The sequence below is a fragment of the Rhinolophus ferrumequinum genome, chromosome 23 (genome assembly GCF_004115265.2).
Source record: "Rhinolophus ferrumequinum isolate MPI-CBG mRhiFer1 chromosome 23, mRhiFer1_v1.p, whole genome shotgun sequence".
NCBI lineage: Eukaryota > Metazoa > Chordata > Mammalia > Chiroptera > Rhinolophidae > Rhinolophus > Rhinolophus ferrumequinum.
Window position 1 is genome coordinate 34,662,920 of NC_046306.1, and position 18,260 is coordinate 34,681,179.

Here is an 18,260-nt window from a genome sequence, read left to right on the forward strand (position 1 = left end):
AGGGGAGGTATGTGGAATGTAGGTTAGGGAGTTTCAAATACATGTTCCCTTGCCTCTGAAAAACCATTTTCCGGACTATGTTTCTGTCACCATTATTCACAAACCTTTCTTTCGAAGTGCTTGTTTTACATCTACGTCACCTACTCACATCATTTTCTCCCTCCTGGTAATCTCTGGGACATTTCCTCAACTCCCCAGGACCCGTTTTTTAAATCTCACCTTCATACCAGCCCTTTCCATCTTTCAGAGTGACAGTGACTATAGCCCTTGCTGATGACACAGCCTTTTCTTCAGTCGTCTTAGTCACAGCCATGACTTGGACCTCTTGGGCTTCTCAAGTTGTTTTTTTTCCCCCACCCTCCTGTGAAATATGCTCCCTGTCCTCATTGTAGATTCCTGTCTCTATAGTGCATCTTATTCCTGTGGTCAACAAACATCCCTCCCGGTATTCACTTCCTTTTTATCTATCTTGATCCTTCACACAACTGACCAAGATCCCTTCACCTTCCAAACTTCTTAAAGAGTAGTCTTAAGCATTGTTTCTGTTTTATCTCCTATTATCCTGTTAACATCCTAGAGGCTTTTGCCTCATTTCTGTGCTGACACTGCTTTCAATATCTCTGCAGGGCTCCTCTTTTTCCATATTCACCAGTGTCCTCTTCCGAGTCTATATTCCTGACTGTATTTTTGACATCCTCCTTTTTTAATATTTCTATTTCCTTGATTTTGTATTTTCTTCTCATGATTTTGCCTCCTTTGTGACTCTCCCCGTTTGTTGTTGTTCTTTTTGTTTTGGACTCCTCTTCCCCTCTCCTATCCCGACAAAGGGTGGGTGTTACTTTGACTCATCTCTTTCTCTTTCTCTCTGCTCACTTTCTGTTGATGATCTCGTCCATCCTCTCAACTTTAATCATAGCCTATTAAATATAGACTGCTTTCCTTGATGCTGAGGATCTGTCCCTAGACCCTCAGTTCCAACTTCCTGATAGACATTTCCAGAGGGATAACGTAAAAGTATCTTAAACCTAAGGCAACTATAATTTATCATCTAAACGGGGTCACTATGGAAGGTTAAAGAGGGCACTATTAATAATTAGCCAGTGGAAAGCTGTATTGTGCATATGGTCATCTATTCAAACACAATATGTACAAAATACTCTGAAACTTGTTTTTCTAGCATTTTCTACCATTATTAATTGCCTCACCACCATTCTACTTGTGTGGGCCAAAAATCCTCATCTTCAATTCTTATTCTTTCCTCAGTTTCCAATTCCTACGAATTCTACCTTTCCTATATTTATTGAATTACATCCTTTTTTCCCCCAAAACCCCGTCCACTGTTCAGACCAGAGGAAATACTGTCCCCTTACTCCCAGATTCTCCTCATCTATCCTTCATGCAACATTCTTTATATTTACAAAATGTCCCTAAAGTACAGATTGTTTATACATCTGCCAAAGAATATCATGCAGCCTTCTCATCTTGGAATTCAATAGATTACAAAGCCTGACATAACAAACAAACAAACAACAACAACAACCATAAGACGTTTTCAGCCTTCCTTCCTTTGTGGACCCTGTATTTTAGTTAGACTGTTGACCTTTCCTCAAACACTTCCTAAATCAGTGGTCTTCAACCTCATCAAAATCACCTTTGGAATTAGAAAAAAAAAAAAAAATTGTTTAATGCGCAACCTTAACCTGGGAGATTTAAATTTAGTAGGTCTGGGAGATTTAAATTTAGTAGGTCTATACTGAGGTCTGGTTATCTTAATAAAAGCCTCCTCAAGTGATTCTGACCAAAGCCAGCACTGCGAAACATTGCACGTATTTTCCTATCTTAATGACTTTATCATTTTCTTTTCATGGCCAGTATCTATCTACTTTTCTTATTTTCTCTTTAAATACCTTCATATCCTTCAATACCCAGCCCTAATTTTACCTCCTTCATGAGGTCTTCCTTGATGCATCCAAACAGATGTAATTATTTCTTCTATATTGCAGTCATAGTAATCTTTCATTAGATACATGTTTATGCCTTATTACCTATAGACAGCACACTTCTTGAAGGCAAACTTCTGCTCTTTATAATAGAGAAGTCACTCAGTAAAGGTCATTGGCTGTTGAGATCATTTGTAGAGAACTTTGGAGTTCTTAAGAAAGTGATTGATAAGTATGAGTTATTTTTTGCTAATTTAACCCAAGTCTAAAAGCATTAAGTACGGTAGTTTTCATTTCTAAGACTGTGCTAAATTAAGATTTGCTAATCATGCTAAGTAGGAGAAAGGAATTAGAATTTTAAATGCTGATACTGTTTTCAGCAACAGATGAGCTAATATTAAATTTAGTGGTGGACTGAATTCTTTAACACTCACACTTAGGTGTTTTAAAGCATGTGGGTCTTTTTGGATTCCTCATGAAAACTGTCATGTTGGCATGTAGCTATAAAATGTGCTTTACTCAGAAACTGTAGTTAGTAAAGCAGTCTTTTACTAGTTCCTTTGGCACAGGGGAATACTTTTAATAAATAGGACTTGCTGAAAGATAGAGTAGTGTTGTTTTTAGTAGGGAATGAGAGCATCAACGCAGCGATTTAATGCAGTTATAAGTGGCTGCATCCAAAAACAATTTTTTGATTTTGTCAAACATTCAGCAAGGGAGTGATATTTTCCCTTTGTAAAAATCCTCCTCAGTTGTATTCTTGTTAAATCTATGAGCTTTATATTCAGGATTGGATTTTTTTCCCTACAATTTTCTTTGTTAGTACCAGATCAATGAAAGTTGTGAACATTAACTTTGGGATATATGCAAATGTATCTGTAATTAATTTAGTGCCCTGTAAGGTGATATGTGTTTTGTTGTTCTATTGAAAGGATATATATTTTTTCAGCAAAGAATTTGGATTTCATACCAAGCATAGGCAAAGAATATACTTTTATTCCGTACTCTCTATTTGCTAGTATAAAACATTTTTCTGATTTATCCAGGTAAAATAATTAAAACACGTGTATTAGAAAACACATAAAATTTCTATGCTCATGAAAGGTATACTCACTGGAAAATACTCAATATAACCTCTTGGCTTCTGGCTTTTTTATGAACTCACAGGTTTATAGGGACTTTATGGAAACATCTAGCCCTTTCCCTGACCTCAGGAAGAACTGTAGCTGAACTGCTCAGAACCTCTGGAAGTAAAGTCAAATTTCCCTCAGAAAATGTTTTCTATATTTAATGTTAATCATATTTGTCTGTGCTAAGTTATTCCTAGAAAACTGCTAACCTCGATAACAGGAGTCAAAAAAGAAACATATGAAGATGGGGAATGAATAATGAATGAGGTGTCATAGGCAGTTGGAGATATTTTTTAATACAGCAGAAACAGTGATATCTGGCAAACCTCTGGGAACTCACGGCTAACTGTTCTTAAGCGTAATAGTAGTAACTGATATTTTGTTGAACATTGTACAGTCTCCATGCACATCATCTCATTTAATCCTCAAAACAACCCTGTGAAGTGAGTGATATTAATAGCCCCATTTTATAGATAAGGAAACTAAGCTAAGAGTAAGTGGTTTGTTTTTTAAGTACATACCTAGTAAGTGGTAGATCTGAGATTTCATATCCTCTGATACCAAATCATAGTATCAAAAAGCTATTTAAAAAACTAATAGGTTTTCAAAGACCACCTTAAAATGTATCAGTCCTGGCAGCAGTATACAAAAGACTGAAAGTTTCCAAAACCACTCCTAAAGTTTTCTGTCAATGGAGTGATTAAGGAAAATAAGAGGATTCCAAAAGACTGTTAGGAAATGAATTTATGCATTAAACGCTGAACTCCTTGAAGTAAAATGATACACAAGATCAAGATATTGCTATTTTTTTATTTATAGCCAACGTTTATTTTTATGCCTAGAAAAATACATGGGGGTGCTTAGGACTAATGTGCCGGGCAATTTGCTACTTTAGTGATAGTAACATAATCCCGAAAAAGCAAGCACGATTGTTTTGTACTTTTTTTGTTTGTTTTATTCAGCAATAAGACCATAATTTTTCATATTTAAGGAAATATGAAAAATTTGTCAAATTTTAAAAGCTGAATACATGTAGCGTTGGATCAAGGCACATACAAGACTGGCCAAAGGGCGTACAATGCACTTTGGTTTTTTGTTGGAAAAAAAAATATGGCAACACAAAAGTGATGTGGTTTTTAAACAAGTAATAGCTCATAATTCAGTAGGAAGCTAGAAAGAAATGTTACATTACACGTTCATTATGTAATATAGGAAAAATTGTGACAGTAATGGGCAGTAATCTTGATCATTGTGAAAGTAAATTGAACATTTATGTACAGTGTTAAAACATTTCGCATAAACCAGATCTAAATTTGATTTCTAGTATTTATTTTTTTTTAAATTCTCACTTATTTAAAGTACTACTTTCTCAGCATTGTTGAGGGGAAGTTCATATAGTTACACTACCTTTTTAATACGTATATGGTTTTTTGACATCCTTTATGATAAAAACATCATAAACATTAACAATTATGTCTTTAGGATTCATTTTTCAAAAATCAGGATGGTGTAGGCAAAACCAAAATGCAATTCTGGTATTTTTGTTCATTATTCTATTCAAGTCTAAGTTTTTATGTTTTCCTAAGTACAAATTTCTCCCCTAACTTGGAAACATGCTTACTTTATTGTTTATGTGAAGTCCTTTATTCTCAAAGCTTTGTTAATAATGGCTTTTACAGACTTCACACTCCTTTTATGCCAGCTGATGTATTCAGTTCAGAAGATATACTTACTTTCTTAAGGATATTTAATTTCCTTAGAGTGAAAATGGAGATATGCAGCAAGTTTGATATTGCCCATTACTTCACATATTTTGATTTATTGAATACCACTGGGATAATACAAATTTAATATTTGGAACATTATTTCATAAATATTTTTTGAAATTTAATTTTTCTCATAAGCCAGTTTTTTGTGTTTTTTGTTTTTTTTACATTTTATTAATACCAAAGTGAAAAATGGCCTGTGCTTATACTACAAGGATCTCATGTGAACTCAGTCCTGATTGTTCAACACAGCAAGAAAATTCACTTTCACAGTCAACAAGTCATCTTACTCAGTAGAACACAAAGTAAATGGTTTATAACTTCAATATTTGCAAGGAAAATACAGTACAAATTACTAAAAAATACTAAAATATAGAATTGTGTTCAGGCGTCTCCACTACATCAATCGCAGCAGTAACCTGAAATTTGAAACTTTTAATAAAAAGTTCTTAAATATAAATTATATGGCAAATGTACAGTACATTGCTTTTTTTCAGTCTCTTTTTCCAGTGTTTTGCAGTAGAACAGAGTTCCTACCATCAACTCCCTTAGGTTTAAAAAAACCAAAACACAGTCTGCTGCGAGTCCTCCAGCATCATGAGTGTGAGTGATCTGAGTCTGGAATACCACTGTCTCTGTAGCTTCGGTTACTACTGCTTTCACTGGGATTGTTTTTGTACAGATTCATTCCATTAGGAGGAAATATGGTATGTATCACAAATTCCTCTTTTGAGATTTGTTCATTGCTTATTGGTAACATCTGAAAAGAAGTCTCCCTGATTTCCAGGATGGAGTTGTCCTTCTTAGTGCCAGCTTCTGCGTAGTCATCCTTTCTCCGCCTCCCTTTGCTGTAAGCACAGTTCCTTGAGAAGAGCGACCCATTCCTATGGACGTACCAGCACACTAAAGCAAGAAGGGCAATGGTCACCAGGGCCACAGCCCCACCAATGATGGCAGCCAATGGTAAATTGGAGTTCTTGTAAAGTTCTTTCTCTTGCTCTCGATTAAGGGTGGTTGTGGGGTTGTACATTCGAAGGGGTGCAGTTTCAGTCTCGATACAAACAGGAGTTTCATCAAACAGGTAGAGGTTACTGGTTTCCATGGGAACCATGCAGATTCGGTATGGCGAATCAGGCTCCAGCGCTGTGACCAAGTATTCACTGCGTTCCCCTGTTACGATTGTTTCTGTTATAGATCCAAATGCTGGGCTATGGCCCAGTTTGAGCCAGCTGAGTCTTAAAGCAGTCATAGGTAGGACAAGTTTCCAAGAGATATGAATTGTGTCAGAGGTGACAGATTTCACAGTAATTATAATTGTTTTTCTTGCTGGGCTCCCTGTGGTTCGCTGATCCTTAGTGAGCTTGGGGTTCTTAATGTCTGGTTGTGTGGTCACTGGCATCGACCACTGTCCTTGAGCAGGATATACTGTGTTGGGTGTTGCAGTGGTTATTTGAATGGTGCTTACAACTGCACTGTCCTTACAATCAAACAGTTCTGCATTGAGGTCCTTGATAGCCATCCCCCGAACTTTTTCTGGGGCTTGGCACATGAGTCCACGCACATTGACCTTCACAGGTAGTGACTGTAACCAGTCACGTACCCATTTCATCTTGCACCCACAATACCAGGGATTGTTGCGAAGAATCAGCTGGGTTATATTGTCCAAATCATCAAAGATACCCTGAGGTAAATTACTTAGGTTATTATTGGACATATCGAGTCGATACAGCTGCCTTAGATAAGAAAAAGCATTTGGAGGCACCCGATTAATGTGGTTATCTTGAAGATAAAGCTTCCTCAGGTTTGTACCTGGAAGGTTTACTGGTGCAGCAGTCAGGGAATTCCGCACCAGTGACAGTTCTGTTAAGTTGACTAGGTTGAAGAAAACTTTATCACCTAAACCATGGTTGTTCAACAGGTTTCCATCCAAAACCAGGCGTTTTAGGCTAGTGAGACCTTGAAGAGATGGTGATGAAATAGTGGAGATGCGATTATCATCCAAGCGTAGCTCTTCTATAGTCCTGGGCAAACCCCAGGGGATTGTGCTAAGGTGATTACGGGACAGGAACAGCAGTCGGAGATAGTTGCTGTCTCGAAATGCCCCGTCTTCGATGCTAACAGCAGAGACAGAGTTATCATCTAAATGCAATTCTTCCAGATAGGGAATTTTTGAAAGTGAATCATAAGTGATAGTCCTTATGTTATTTTCTTGCAAATGTAATTCTTTTACATACTTTGGTAGGTTGGTAGGAAATTCATCTAAACTGTTATGGTACAGGTATATTCTTTCTACTTTCAGCAAGTTTTTCAAATCTGAAGGAATCCCAGCATTATTTATTTGGTTGTTCTGAAGGTAGAGAGTTGTAGCATCCTCTGGTATTCCTGTTGGAATGGATGTCAGAAAGCGGTCATTGCAGTAAATGAAACCTACATCACAGCGGCACACAGATGGACAGGATTTAGCCATAACCGAAAGAGGTGCCACCTGAAGGAACAGCCCAATTTTAGTCCCGATGAGGAAGATGCTCCAGGCTGGGCTGATCATGGTCAGCAGTGTTGAGGTCTATACACAAGGTAGCTTCAAAGCCCTAAAATGGAGTTAAAAAAAAAAAAGAAAAGAAAAGAAAGACAGACAGCAATCAGACTGGCATACTTAAGACAGTATTCTAAATAGGTATGGAAATTAAAACAACTATAATCTCTTTTAATATTTTAAGTTTTTTTGCACACTTAAGTTTTTTTACTAGCTAACAAACAATGAACGCAGCCATATAATGTCTTTACCTTAAATGCTTCTGGTATTAAATTAAGAAGTATCATTTGATTTTGAAATGTTAAATATTATTAAAGTTTTATTGGATATTCTAAAGCGTTTTCATAATACTTGATATCAATTTTGTAGCCAGTCACTGGTCAATCTAATCAATTTTTAATTTTTTTCTTAATATTCATTATGAATTGATACAAAATAATGTGATTTGTTATATTCAGAGATAAATGTTACTGTTCTTAAAAACCAAAATTTTGCCTTTGAGTTGACTGTATCAGTGTAGAAATGTGTAGTACAATATCTATTCTCTTACTAATCAGGAATAGCTATAAGACACACCTCTTGAGATCCTGAATCCCAGTAAAGCCAATTGTTTGCTTTGATTATTGGTGTAATTTTTTTCTTTGATTATTATTAAACATTGTTAGATAGGTATTGATAGCAAGAAAATCAAAAGAAATCTATTTTCATTGACTTTAGGGAAGGAAAGAATTATACAGCTAACACATCCAGCTAATCAAAGTGGAAAATTCCATTTCATGTTAAATGAGTTTTTGCTTTTGTTCCCATTATGTTTTGTGCTACATATTTAATGGCTTCCTGTACAGTTTTCATTATATTCTATCTCACGTTTTACAATACATTTGTCTTTCTTCAAATTCTAATCTAGATTATGATTCAACTTTCTCCATGGCTGGAGTATTATGGATTTATATTGATCTATTGTGTAATATAATTTCTTCTGCACTTTTAGGTATTAATTAGCCTTTATAATTTCAGGCATGAAAAGAAAAGATTTTAATATTTTTCCTACCTTATTAAACGATGTGAATAAATTTTGCGTGAGTGAAAATCCAATGCACATGTGTTATTTTCCTGGTGAGGGGCTGGGACTTACAAACTCTTGTTTAGTCCTTGGAAATGTTCTTCACTGTTTATTCAAGTAATCCTATGCCGCACACACCTCCAGATCAGGATCGCTGCTGTCAGTGAACATTCCAGCTGTGGTTCAGCATGGTGGGCAAGCTCATTAAAGTGGGGACCAGAAACAATTCAGCTTCCTGTTACTATGTAGAACACATGGCTTCCTATGTGTTTTTTTTTTTTTTTCTTTCTGATAGAGTTTCTGTGTGAAGGTTTCTTTTGTGTAGCTTAATTCCCTTAGTGGAAATTGCTTTCTTTGAAATTCTTATTGGCTCTTCTGTTCAATGTGGTCAGAGATAGTAACTTCAGATCCTCATGAAGAAAGCCATTCATGATGCTAAGGCCTGTATAGTAATAGGTTTTTCAGGCAGTTACCCCCCACCTTTATTCCCATCCAGGATTATCCAAGTATAAACTTTGTACAGTAGCTACATCCTGAGGTATGATTACCTGCTGTGAAATAGCTATTTCCAGCTTTTGCTTCTTGCTGCTTTCTTAGAATATCTGGTGCAGTCACGTTATGCAAGAACAGGTATTCTTTTTTAAGAGGTAAAGAAAACTTAATTCAAATATTCTTCATGGAAAAAAAGGAAGCTTATTAGATTTCCTTTATATTTCTTTTCCTTAAAAATATACTGGGTTTGAGCATTTCCTGTGAAAGTAAAAGGTTTTAATGAACTTCTGATAATGAACTTTAAGATACTAGAGAAATTTCCTAAAAGAAATTTAACTTCAATTCTTTATTTAAGCAACACATCTTTCATCAAAACAGTAGTTGGTAAAAAAGATGACTCTTTATTTTTTACTTCCCATTTTACTATATAAATAAAGTAGAAGCTAAAGTTGAGATTGTTACCAAACAGATAATTTCTACTGTTAACTGATTATTGGTGTCACTTTGAATTAAACACAGAAGCAAAGCTTCGTTTAAGAGGTGGTAAGCCCCTTCCATGGCTTATTGAATTCAGGTCAGGCCAATCTTTAAAAGTTCACTTTTAAATCTTAGATATAAAATGATAAAGTGTATACAAAGAAGAGAACAAATACTTGTCAGAGAGGTGAGAAAAATACATAATAAGGATTTTTGACAGAAATTCTATGGTAACTTTTTAGACATTTCTGAACATGGTTTTACAACATTATACAATCTACAATTTAAGGAGCTGAAAATAATTTGCATTAGAAATTTTTCTTTTGATTTGCTCAGTGCCCTGATTTCCTGGTTTAAGTCTTTGTGCAGGCCTCAATTTTCCCAACTTTAGAATGTGGACACCATCACCTTTCATCACCTTCCTCCTTAGAAGTGTTTCTGAGGACTAGTTGATGATCTTAAAACTCTAGTTACTCAGGTGTTCTTGTCCAAAAGTCATAATTAGTTGTTCAAGGGACTATAATTTTAGTTTTCTTTTAGCAAACTGAATTTGAAAAATCTGTATTTGGAATAGAAAGGAAGCTATTTCAATCTATCTCTTTGTAATTACCATTAGGAAAACATATCAAAATCTGACGAGGCATTTCTCTCTGGGTTCAAACATGAACATGCCAATTTCCAATAAGTGTTTGATGTGTCTGAAACACAGCTTAAGCTTGACCGAAGAGACCAGTAATTTTAATGATGACTGCTTTGTCCATTAATATACATGAAGATGTTTTTGGTGGATGGGGGAGGTGGGAATGATCAGTATTTGTTATCCAGGGTTACCCGCTCAGGGGCTTTCTGTACAGGTAGGAAATATTAGGGTATCATGGAAATATTTGACCCAGAAATTAAGGACTAAATCAGAAAGCAATTTGCTTCTCCCCCAGTAATTACCTAGCATCCAACAAGGATAGCATCTGTTCCAGAATTGAAACACTACTGAAAATGAATGTTAAACAAGGCCAAAATTTGTGTTTCTGGTTCTTTTTAAAAAGGTAGTTTCTTTTAGTTTGCCACCAGATACCAGTGCTATCGTAGACAGGTTGCATTAACAAAAGGAAACTTTAAAAAATTACAAATAGATTTAATTTATTATTTAGGCAACTTGAAACAAAAATAGCAGTTAGCAGTTGGATAAAGTAGTCTCAAGTGGATATTGCAAAGTGCCCACAAAGGAAAATTTAAATGATTTATTTTTTAATGTGAGGTTTTACTGTGATGCCTTTAGGGCTTTGCTCATTATTGTTGACTTTCAATAGTGAATTTTCTGGAAAACTGTTGCTTTCTCAGTATGTGAAAATAGAAAGCCAAGCTGGTGAAATTCTAATTAAAAAGTTATTTTTAAAAGTATCTGTTTTAAATGTTTTCTAAGCTGGAAAAATACTGAACATATAAAATAATTGGGTTAATTTAAGCTTAGAAAACAATGACTTTTGTTAAATTGCGTTAAAAACTAACTAAAAACCACAAGTGAGAACCTGCTTAAAATGTTACCCATAATCAGGCATTTCTCATACTCCAGGACATACTCTAACGTTGAGAAGATGAGTCTGATGAATGGGAATTTGAAAATTGTTGATTGTTCCCAGAGTCAGGTCAGCCAAGATGAAGTCCAAGTGATGAGCATAATGGTAGCCAGAGCGAAAGCTTGTATCCGAACTATAATTATTTCACCACATCAAGCTCTAAGAATATATATTGATTTTCACATTTTTAATCCAGAGAAAGGAAAGACATTCTAAATTGGTGTGAAAAGAAGGAAGATTAATTTATTTTTCCTGTTTTACAATTGTGAAACTGCTCCCTCTGCTCCTTTTGATATGCAAACTCACATTGCCATTACTATAGCAGTGGTAATAATGTGATGTGAGATTAATAGAAAGCCTTAAATCTCATTAAATTCTTGGAAAGTGCCTTTCTCCTCTCCCCAAAACTGCATTAAAACAGGCAGAAACATCAAATAGGTTTCTGTGGAGAGGATCCTCTATCGGATGTGAAGATTACCTCACGAGTTCCTACTCCCTTTACCTAAGCTCAACACAGTTCATTTTGATTGTGTTATATTTTAGGTCTTCTCCTTCCCTTTTATATTTGAAACTGTAGTCCTAACCAGTATTTTGGGGTTTTTTGCATATTAAAGGCTGTTAACAAGCTCTCCATCTAAAATAAGCAATCCTACCCCTTACACTTAGACTTTCCTTTTTCTGACCTGGCTCTACATATACACACGTAGTTGACTGTGAATGATGGAAAGAAAAATGACCCCCACTGGCATGGACACTGTGGCCAGGTTCCCACAACACCGACTTCAGAGCCTTTATGTCTGCATAGGCTTGAAAGAGACCATTACTTCTCAGCAAAAAGAAATGGATCTTTTAGAAAAACATTGTTAATGGGATAACTTGGGGAAAACATAAATGGAGCCCTGGTTATTTAAAGGAATGTTTTAAAATTAGTTTTCATTTGAATCCTTACTTTAGTATATTGCATTTAAAACTATAGCAAAAAGAAGAAAACCATAATCACTTCACTGGTAAGTCAGACTTTGAATAGGGATCTTTTCTATTCAGGTCTTTTAATAAATAAAAATTGTGGAGTTTTTTTTTGAAAAAAGCATTTATAATGTAATCAAATCTGCAAAAAGCCTCAAATGTATTCCTGTGATACACCTAAAAAAGTATGTAACTACATTAGGATGCTATCATTTTATGTATTTTAAGAAACTAATATAATTTAGGAAGTTGTATCTGAATAGAAAACTGGTATTTAAATAAAATCAAGGACTCTGGCAATTTACATGTTTATATGATTCCTTCTCTGCTACTACAATATTTGGAGGTGGGAGTATTTGAGATGAGAAGGCATCTCTCATGTTTTGATCACTTAGATTAAGATTACATTACATATTGATATTGCTAATTTCCTAAGCCCTTTATTTGCTACCTTTGATGTAAATTGATTTAGAGTTAAAATATCATTGCTCAATTGTTTACAATCTTAAACCAAGTATAGTTTTGAGATTTTAGTTTCTTTTTAATGATTTGCCTAGCATGATGTCCTAATGCTGAGAATTTTTTAAAATATTAAATCTAAAAGTAGAATGGCATGTAGAAGTTTTAATCCAAGTTAATTGCATTACTATTTTGAGTAAAAACTTGAGATTGGAAAACAAAAACACATGCTTAATCAAATTTATCCAAATCTGTGAATATTTCTTGGTAATTGGAATTTATACAATCGTAATTTAGTGTATTAGGAAAGTAATTTATTTATGAAGGCTTAAATTGCCATTAGAAAAAGCACAACAAATTATCAACCTGTGAATGCTAAGTCTTTGTAACAACATGGTATTTCAAATAAACTACATATGTGGTTAAACTGAAAAACTGGAGTATATCAGGTTAGTTGATAGTGACAGCAAAATGCTTTCTAAGCAGCCTGTCTGGTAGTTAAATTTTCCACGATCATCAGATTTCAGGAAAGTTCCAATTCTTTTGTTTAATGCCAGGCAAGCAGAAGGACTTCTAACTCTCCTCTTGAGAGTCATGAAGTCTGAAGGGTTTGCTGAGAGGCAGAGAAGCAAGTGTGCCTTTCTATACTTGGTTTTATCCAGACTATGTTCTAGCCTGAAGATGTTTTTTGTTTTATTCATGCAAACTAGGGGATAAAAGTTCGGAAGCAAAGGATTTTTACTTTCTCCTTTTGTTACTGGTTCTTTTCCCCAATAGGTTTGTGATAAATGAATCTAATTCTGCTTCATTTATTTTGGCTTGTAAAGTTAAATGGAGCATCTTTAAAACAAAAATGTAAACTGAGGTGTTATCTTTCATCATAGAATGCTGCTTCCTTTTATGATATTAAAGTCAGACTAATTAAATTAGAGAACCAAGACTTGAAAAAATGAATAAGATATTAATTTAGAGAGTGGTAAAGGTGAGCAATAGAGAGCTGGGGCAGGGGCCATGCTTTAAGTTTGCATTGAGCGACTATAATTAAACCTATGCTTATTTTTGTTCAACCACAAACATTTTCCCACTGCTAACTTGAAATTCCCTGTTCAGTGTTGTAAGTACAATTTGGATGATGTGCTTAAAATTTCGAATATTCGAATTTCTATACACTAGTACAACAAATATTTGGGTCTACTCCGTGCCAAGCACTGTGCTGGTTGGTGAGATCATAAAACACCTTGTTTTCTCATGTCAGCGTAGCACATTATTGATTTAAACCAAATGAAGAGGAAAAAAATCAACACATAAACTGATCAATCCACAGCCCAGTGGCACACTTTAAAAATGGTGTTTAACCAAATGTAGTCTGTAGGTTTTCTTTTCAAAGTTGCCACGGTAACTTGTGCACATGAAAAGTGAAAGAAAGAACAAAAGCTGTCATTGTCTCATCAAGTGAGTGTAATTTCTCTACTTACTTAAGCAGACTAATACCTGGAGAGAGCTTTTTATACTTGACACTTGATTTTGGGGCTAGGAAGGAGTGTATGCACATGCAAAACAAAAAACAACTTTAGCTGCTTCTTGAATTATGTTTCATTCCTTTTTACCTACAATTTCTTTTCTCTGGAGTTCTTGTCAATAGATCAAAGCCCTGAAACCTGCTCTTCTGTGCAATATGAACATGGTTTTCCAAACTGTTTCTTCGTGTGATGTTTTACCAAGTGTAGTGATGTTAATCTGCATTCTGAAACTGGAAAATGCCTTCTGAAATGTATATTCCTATTTTGGTTCTTAGGAGGAAAAAGGGTTTTTTCCAGGAGACATTTACAGACGCTCTCTTTCTTGGAAATTATTTTTTTGACTTATGATAAGTTTCTGAAATGGTAGAATGTTGGAAGGAGTTGAGCAACAGCCCCTTTTATGTTCTGAAGAGAAAAACGCAGTTTTGCGAATTAATATTGCTGAGAGATTGACTGTAGAGTTTTTGCCCGCTGGGGGGTGGTACACTCTACCAGAGAACTGCTTTCAGAAACTGCAAGTCAGATGTAGGCTGCTGCCAGCCAGTTTTTCTCTGGTTTAATTACAACAAAGCCTCCCGTTGAGAACAGTGAAGGCCTCTGGGGCAAAAGGTGGGGGGTGGGAGAGAAGGGGGAATGAGAGGAAAAGGAGGGAAGGAGGGAAGAAATTACAATCTTTGAAAATTTATTGAATCTTATTTCCCTCGTTGACTTCATTTATGGTGGTCTTCATTTGACTTTCAACAATTGCTTATAATGCTATTGAAACAAACTGGCTGAATAACATAATATTTGGGGGGTTTATTCAGAATTTTTAAGTTAGCTTTGGATCTTGCCACTTAATCACATTCTTTGTTAAGTAGCCCACCCACTTTTAAAAAACAGAGAAAGTTAAGATTTACTGAAATGGCAGTTTTAAATCCAATTTTTTTTAAATGACCAGATTTAATTTAATATTGATATGAACACTGGCATATTAAAAGATAAAAAGGACAAAGAAGAAACATTTATGTCACATTAATACAAGGCAAGTTCTCTGCTACTGATTTTTGTAGGGTTTAAAATTATTCAACATAATCCAAAAGAGGAGGCAGCCTTAGGTTGTGTGGCCAAGAAAAGCACAGACAAATCTCTCTGCAGTGCACTTGCATGTTTAAAGCTGATAATTGTATTTTTCATCTGGAGACATTGAGTGTTCATCAGGCTCTTGTGTCCCTGGGCAAGAGATGCTGAACATAATTGGAGTTTCTATTTGATTGGGCAACATAGTCCAGAGAAGAAACTGGGATAAAGATAATTAATAGCTTGCTAACAAAGTCTGACAGCCACAAGATTTCAACCAAATTTATTTCACACTGCTTCATTTAGCTCTGAAAAAGTTTTGATAGAATTGGTGGCTCCTTAATTAACACTTGAAAGCAAAAGAAACCTACCTTCTATTTTGCTGCCACATTCAGTTATGACAAATCTTCTGTTTTTCTTCTTTTTGTAAAAACTTTATTTGCTGCCCACTTATGTATTTCACAAATGTTATGTTTAGGAAGTATTTAATTGGGCATTTTGAACCTAACCATAATTGATTTAAAAGGAGGGGGCAGAGAAATGAAAAGCCCAGTTAATAACTGATGGTTAGTGTTATGTAGGAACACAATATTTATGAAATCATTATGTTTATTCATTCATTCAATAGTATCTTTGCCGATCCTCCCACTTGATGTGCTTTGGCAGGGCTCTATTTAAAAAAAAAAATTAGATGTGATTTTTATGCTTAAATACACGCAGTCACATTTTTTGTAGCCTTGTTTATTTCAGGCTATAAATATGTATATATGTGTTTGCGTATGTATGTGTGTATATGTAGTGTACACAACATATATTTGCAAACTAAGTGGCATATCTCTGATTTAACCTTCTCATAGATTAAAGCCTGGCATATTATTATTAATATTGGTGGTAGTGGTAATATTAATATTTTGTGGTACTTTTAAAGGATTAATTTGTTTCTTTACCCATTTCAAAAGAGACAGTATAAGTCATCTGTCACTTTGGGGCAAGCCTTACTGGTCCTATCTGAAAACAGACAAATTCATTCTTTATGTTTATGCTGGTCAGGATATTCGTTAAGTAGGCAGTGGGAAAAGAAAGGCATTGCTACACCTGAAGCACTTTTCTAGTGCCTTTATTCATGTTATTTCCTGCTGATGAAATAATGTATATGTCCATTTAGAGCAGATAGATTTATTAAGAAAATTTGAAATAGCTAATTGTTAAAACCATTAGATAATTTGGTTCCATAATTGGCAAATATCAAGGTTGGTTTTTCTTTTTAATTCTAAAATAAATTAAAAAATAATTAATTAAAAACCACCATCCCACAATGTTGAGAAAATATAGGCCTGTTGCACTCTTTACCTCAATGTAACCATTTTGTTTCAGATCTAATTCACTGAAAAAAATTTTTCAGAAGATTTATTTCACTACTTTTTGAAAGCTTTGTCGTATAAAAGTATGTCTTTCAATATAGGGTTTTCCTATTGTAAGTTGCAAGTGCATGGATACTCTACATACCCCACTTGATGAGGGCTCCACTCATTTTTCCCCCTGCCACCCGGAATGTGCTGCATACATCAGGCAGAGCTACCAGGCTCAGCTTTGTTAGTTTTTCTGAGTAGACTTTGCCAATTACTATGCTAGTCACATACTTCATTTGCCCAAGTAATGGATTTTGGCGTTTTACAGGAGAGGGGATATGGTTTAGAAGAGAGTCTTTCCCCCTCCTCAGAGTTGAATTCACGAGTTGAGATCTGCAAGCCTGAAATGCTTGAAGCAGCTCTGGCAGGAGAGCAATGCAAGCTTTAAAATCTAGGTGTAGCTGTTAATCCTTACAGAGACATATAAGTCTCCAGGAGTAGCTCGGCTAGCTGTGAGCAAGATGTATGCTTTTCATGTACTGCGTACTCATGGGCTGAGGGATTATTGATTTTCTTTCACAGTTGTATAAACAGAAATCGGTGATCATACCACACATACAGTACACACCAAGTTAGCAAGACCTTTCGCTTTCCTCTCTGAAAAAAAAAAATCTGCCTTGTATTCTTTAATATTTAACATTTAACTTTCCAACTTAATGTTTTCTATAAGGCTCCTTTTAATAGCAACTACCCTAGACAGAAAACAGCCATTTATTATTATTATTTTTTTAAAGAAAGAAGGTTTTAAGAAACTTACTGCATTTGGCTATATAGTCAAATTTTTCCTTGCTGTACGCACATATTTTGTTCGTATTGGTGACAGAGCAAACGTTTGTATTTGGATGCCTCATGGTACCAAGTCATTTCTTTCTAGAGAGTAAAACCAACCAAACTTTCTGGGACAATCATAAGGAAAAATATGGGAAGCACTTACCAGGAAGACGACAAACAGCGATCCCATATATACTGCCGCTATAGCTGTAATTCCACTGACTTTGAACAGGAGTAAATAACCCTCCCCCTCTCCCAAGCTCCGCGTCCAGTCCACACAAAGCCAACGGCAGCTGCAGGCTGCGCTTGTCCTGCTTCGGATCACTCCTGCACTGAGGGCTGAGTGAGGGAGAGCATTCCAGTTTACTGCACACAGCCCACCTCCAAGTCTGAAGTTAAAGCTTCACCTCGCAGTGGTTGAAGAAGGGGGTGATGTCATAGATGGGCAGGACTTAGCCGAGGTCTTGTTCTGTGAGGTAACTAGATAATCCGGCAGATGAGCTTTGCCAACGCTAGAGGGAGTGAGAGAAGACAAAATGAGGTGCTCAGCCTGCCAAAGCTAGGTGCCATTTGGTTTGAAGGCAGCCTTCTGGAATCTCAACATTTTCTAAAGTTTACTACATAAAGTAGTGGTAGCAAGCTTCTAAAAAATACAAGCATGTTAGAAGGATATTTATAAGATTGCACTAGAAAAACACAGGTTCTTTTTTTTTTTAATTTATAAGCCATCTGTATTAAAAAGAAGTTAAAATCATTTTCATTGTTGACTATTTGCAATAATGTTATCATTATGAAGGCTAGTAATCCCAACTGTGAATATTCAACAAATGAATAGAGTGTAGGTTCAAATAAGTAACTGATTTATTTAAGAGAAGGGGAACAGGGATGCCAAAAGGTAAAAAAAAAAAAAAATTGAAGTTACTAGACCTTTTTCCTAGGGGTAATGAGTAAATTATTGTTTTTGTTCTGCATACCTTTTAGGAAACGAAAGTATTTTTCATATACTTCCATTTATTTGTCCATCTTTAGAACCTAGTATGTATTGTATTTTTCCTATTTAGGGAATTGTCTCTACAATAAAAAGTTTTAGAAAAATAGAAT

The 18,260-nt window shown here is 35.3% G+C and overlaps 2 protein-coding genes across 5 annotated transcripts in view; one reads left to right on the forward strand and one right to left on the reverse strand.

The window, feature by feature from the left end:
• Positions 1-18,260, forward strand: part of MACROD2 (mono-ADP ribosylhydrolase 2) — a 2,095,255-nt gene that overhangs the window by 319,375 nt on the left and 1,757,620 nt on the right. The gene's annotated exons all lie outside the window — the stretch shown is intronic.
• On the reverse strand, positions 3,895-17,556 carry FLRT3 (fibronectin leucine rich transmembrane protein 3). 3 transcript variants are annotated; one of them, XM_033094756.1, is made up of 3 exons: positions 17,323-17,556; positions 8,981-9,182; positions 3,895-7,424 (listed from the first exon to the last, which is right to left on the reverse strand). In XM_033094756.1, the coding sequence occupies exon 3, from the start codon at positions 7,379-7,381 to the stop codon at positions 5,432-5,434; it is 1,950 nt and encodes a 649-aa protein (XP_032950647.1). In that variant the 5' UTR covers positions 7,382-7,424; positions 8,981-9,182; positions 17,323-17,556; the 3' UTR covers positions 3,895-5,431. The 3 variants fall into 3 exon arrangements, with proteins under 3 accessions (XP_032950647.1, XP_032950646.1, XP_032950648.1); XM_033094755.1 differs by having other exon boundaries at positions 8,421-9,182; XM_033094757.1 differs by lacking the exon at positions 8,981-9,182.

Coding starts and splice junctions, on each gene's coding strand:
- FLRT3 (XM_033094757.1), bottom strand. CDS start 7,381: ATGATCAGCCCAGCCTGGAGCATCTTCCTCATCGGGACTAAAATTGGG.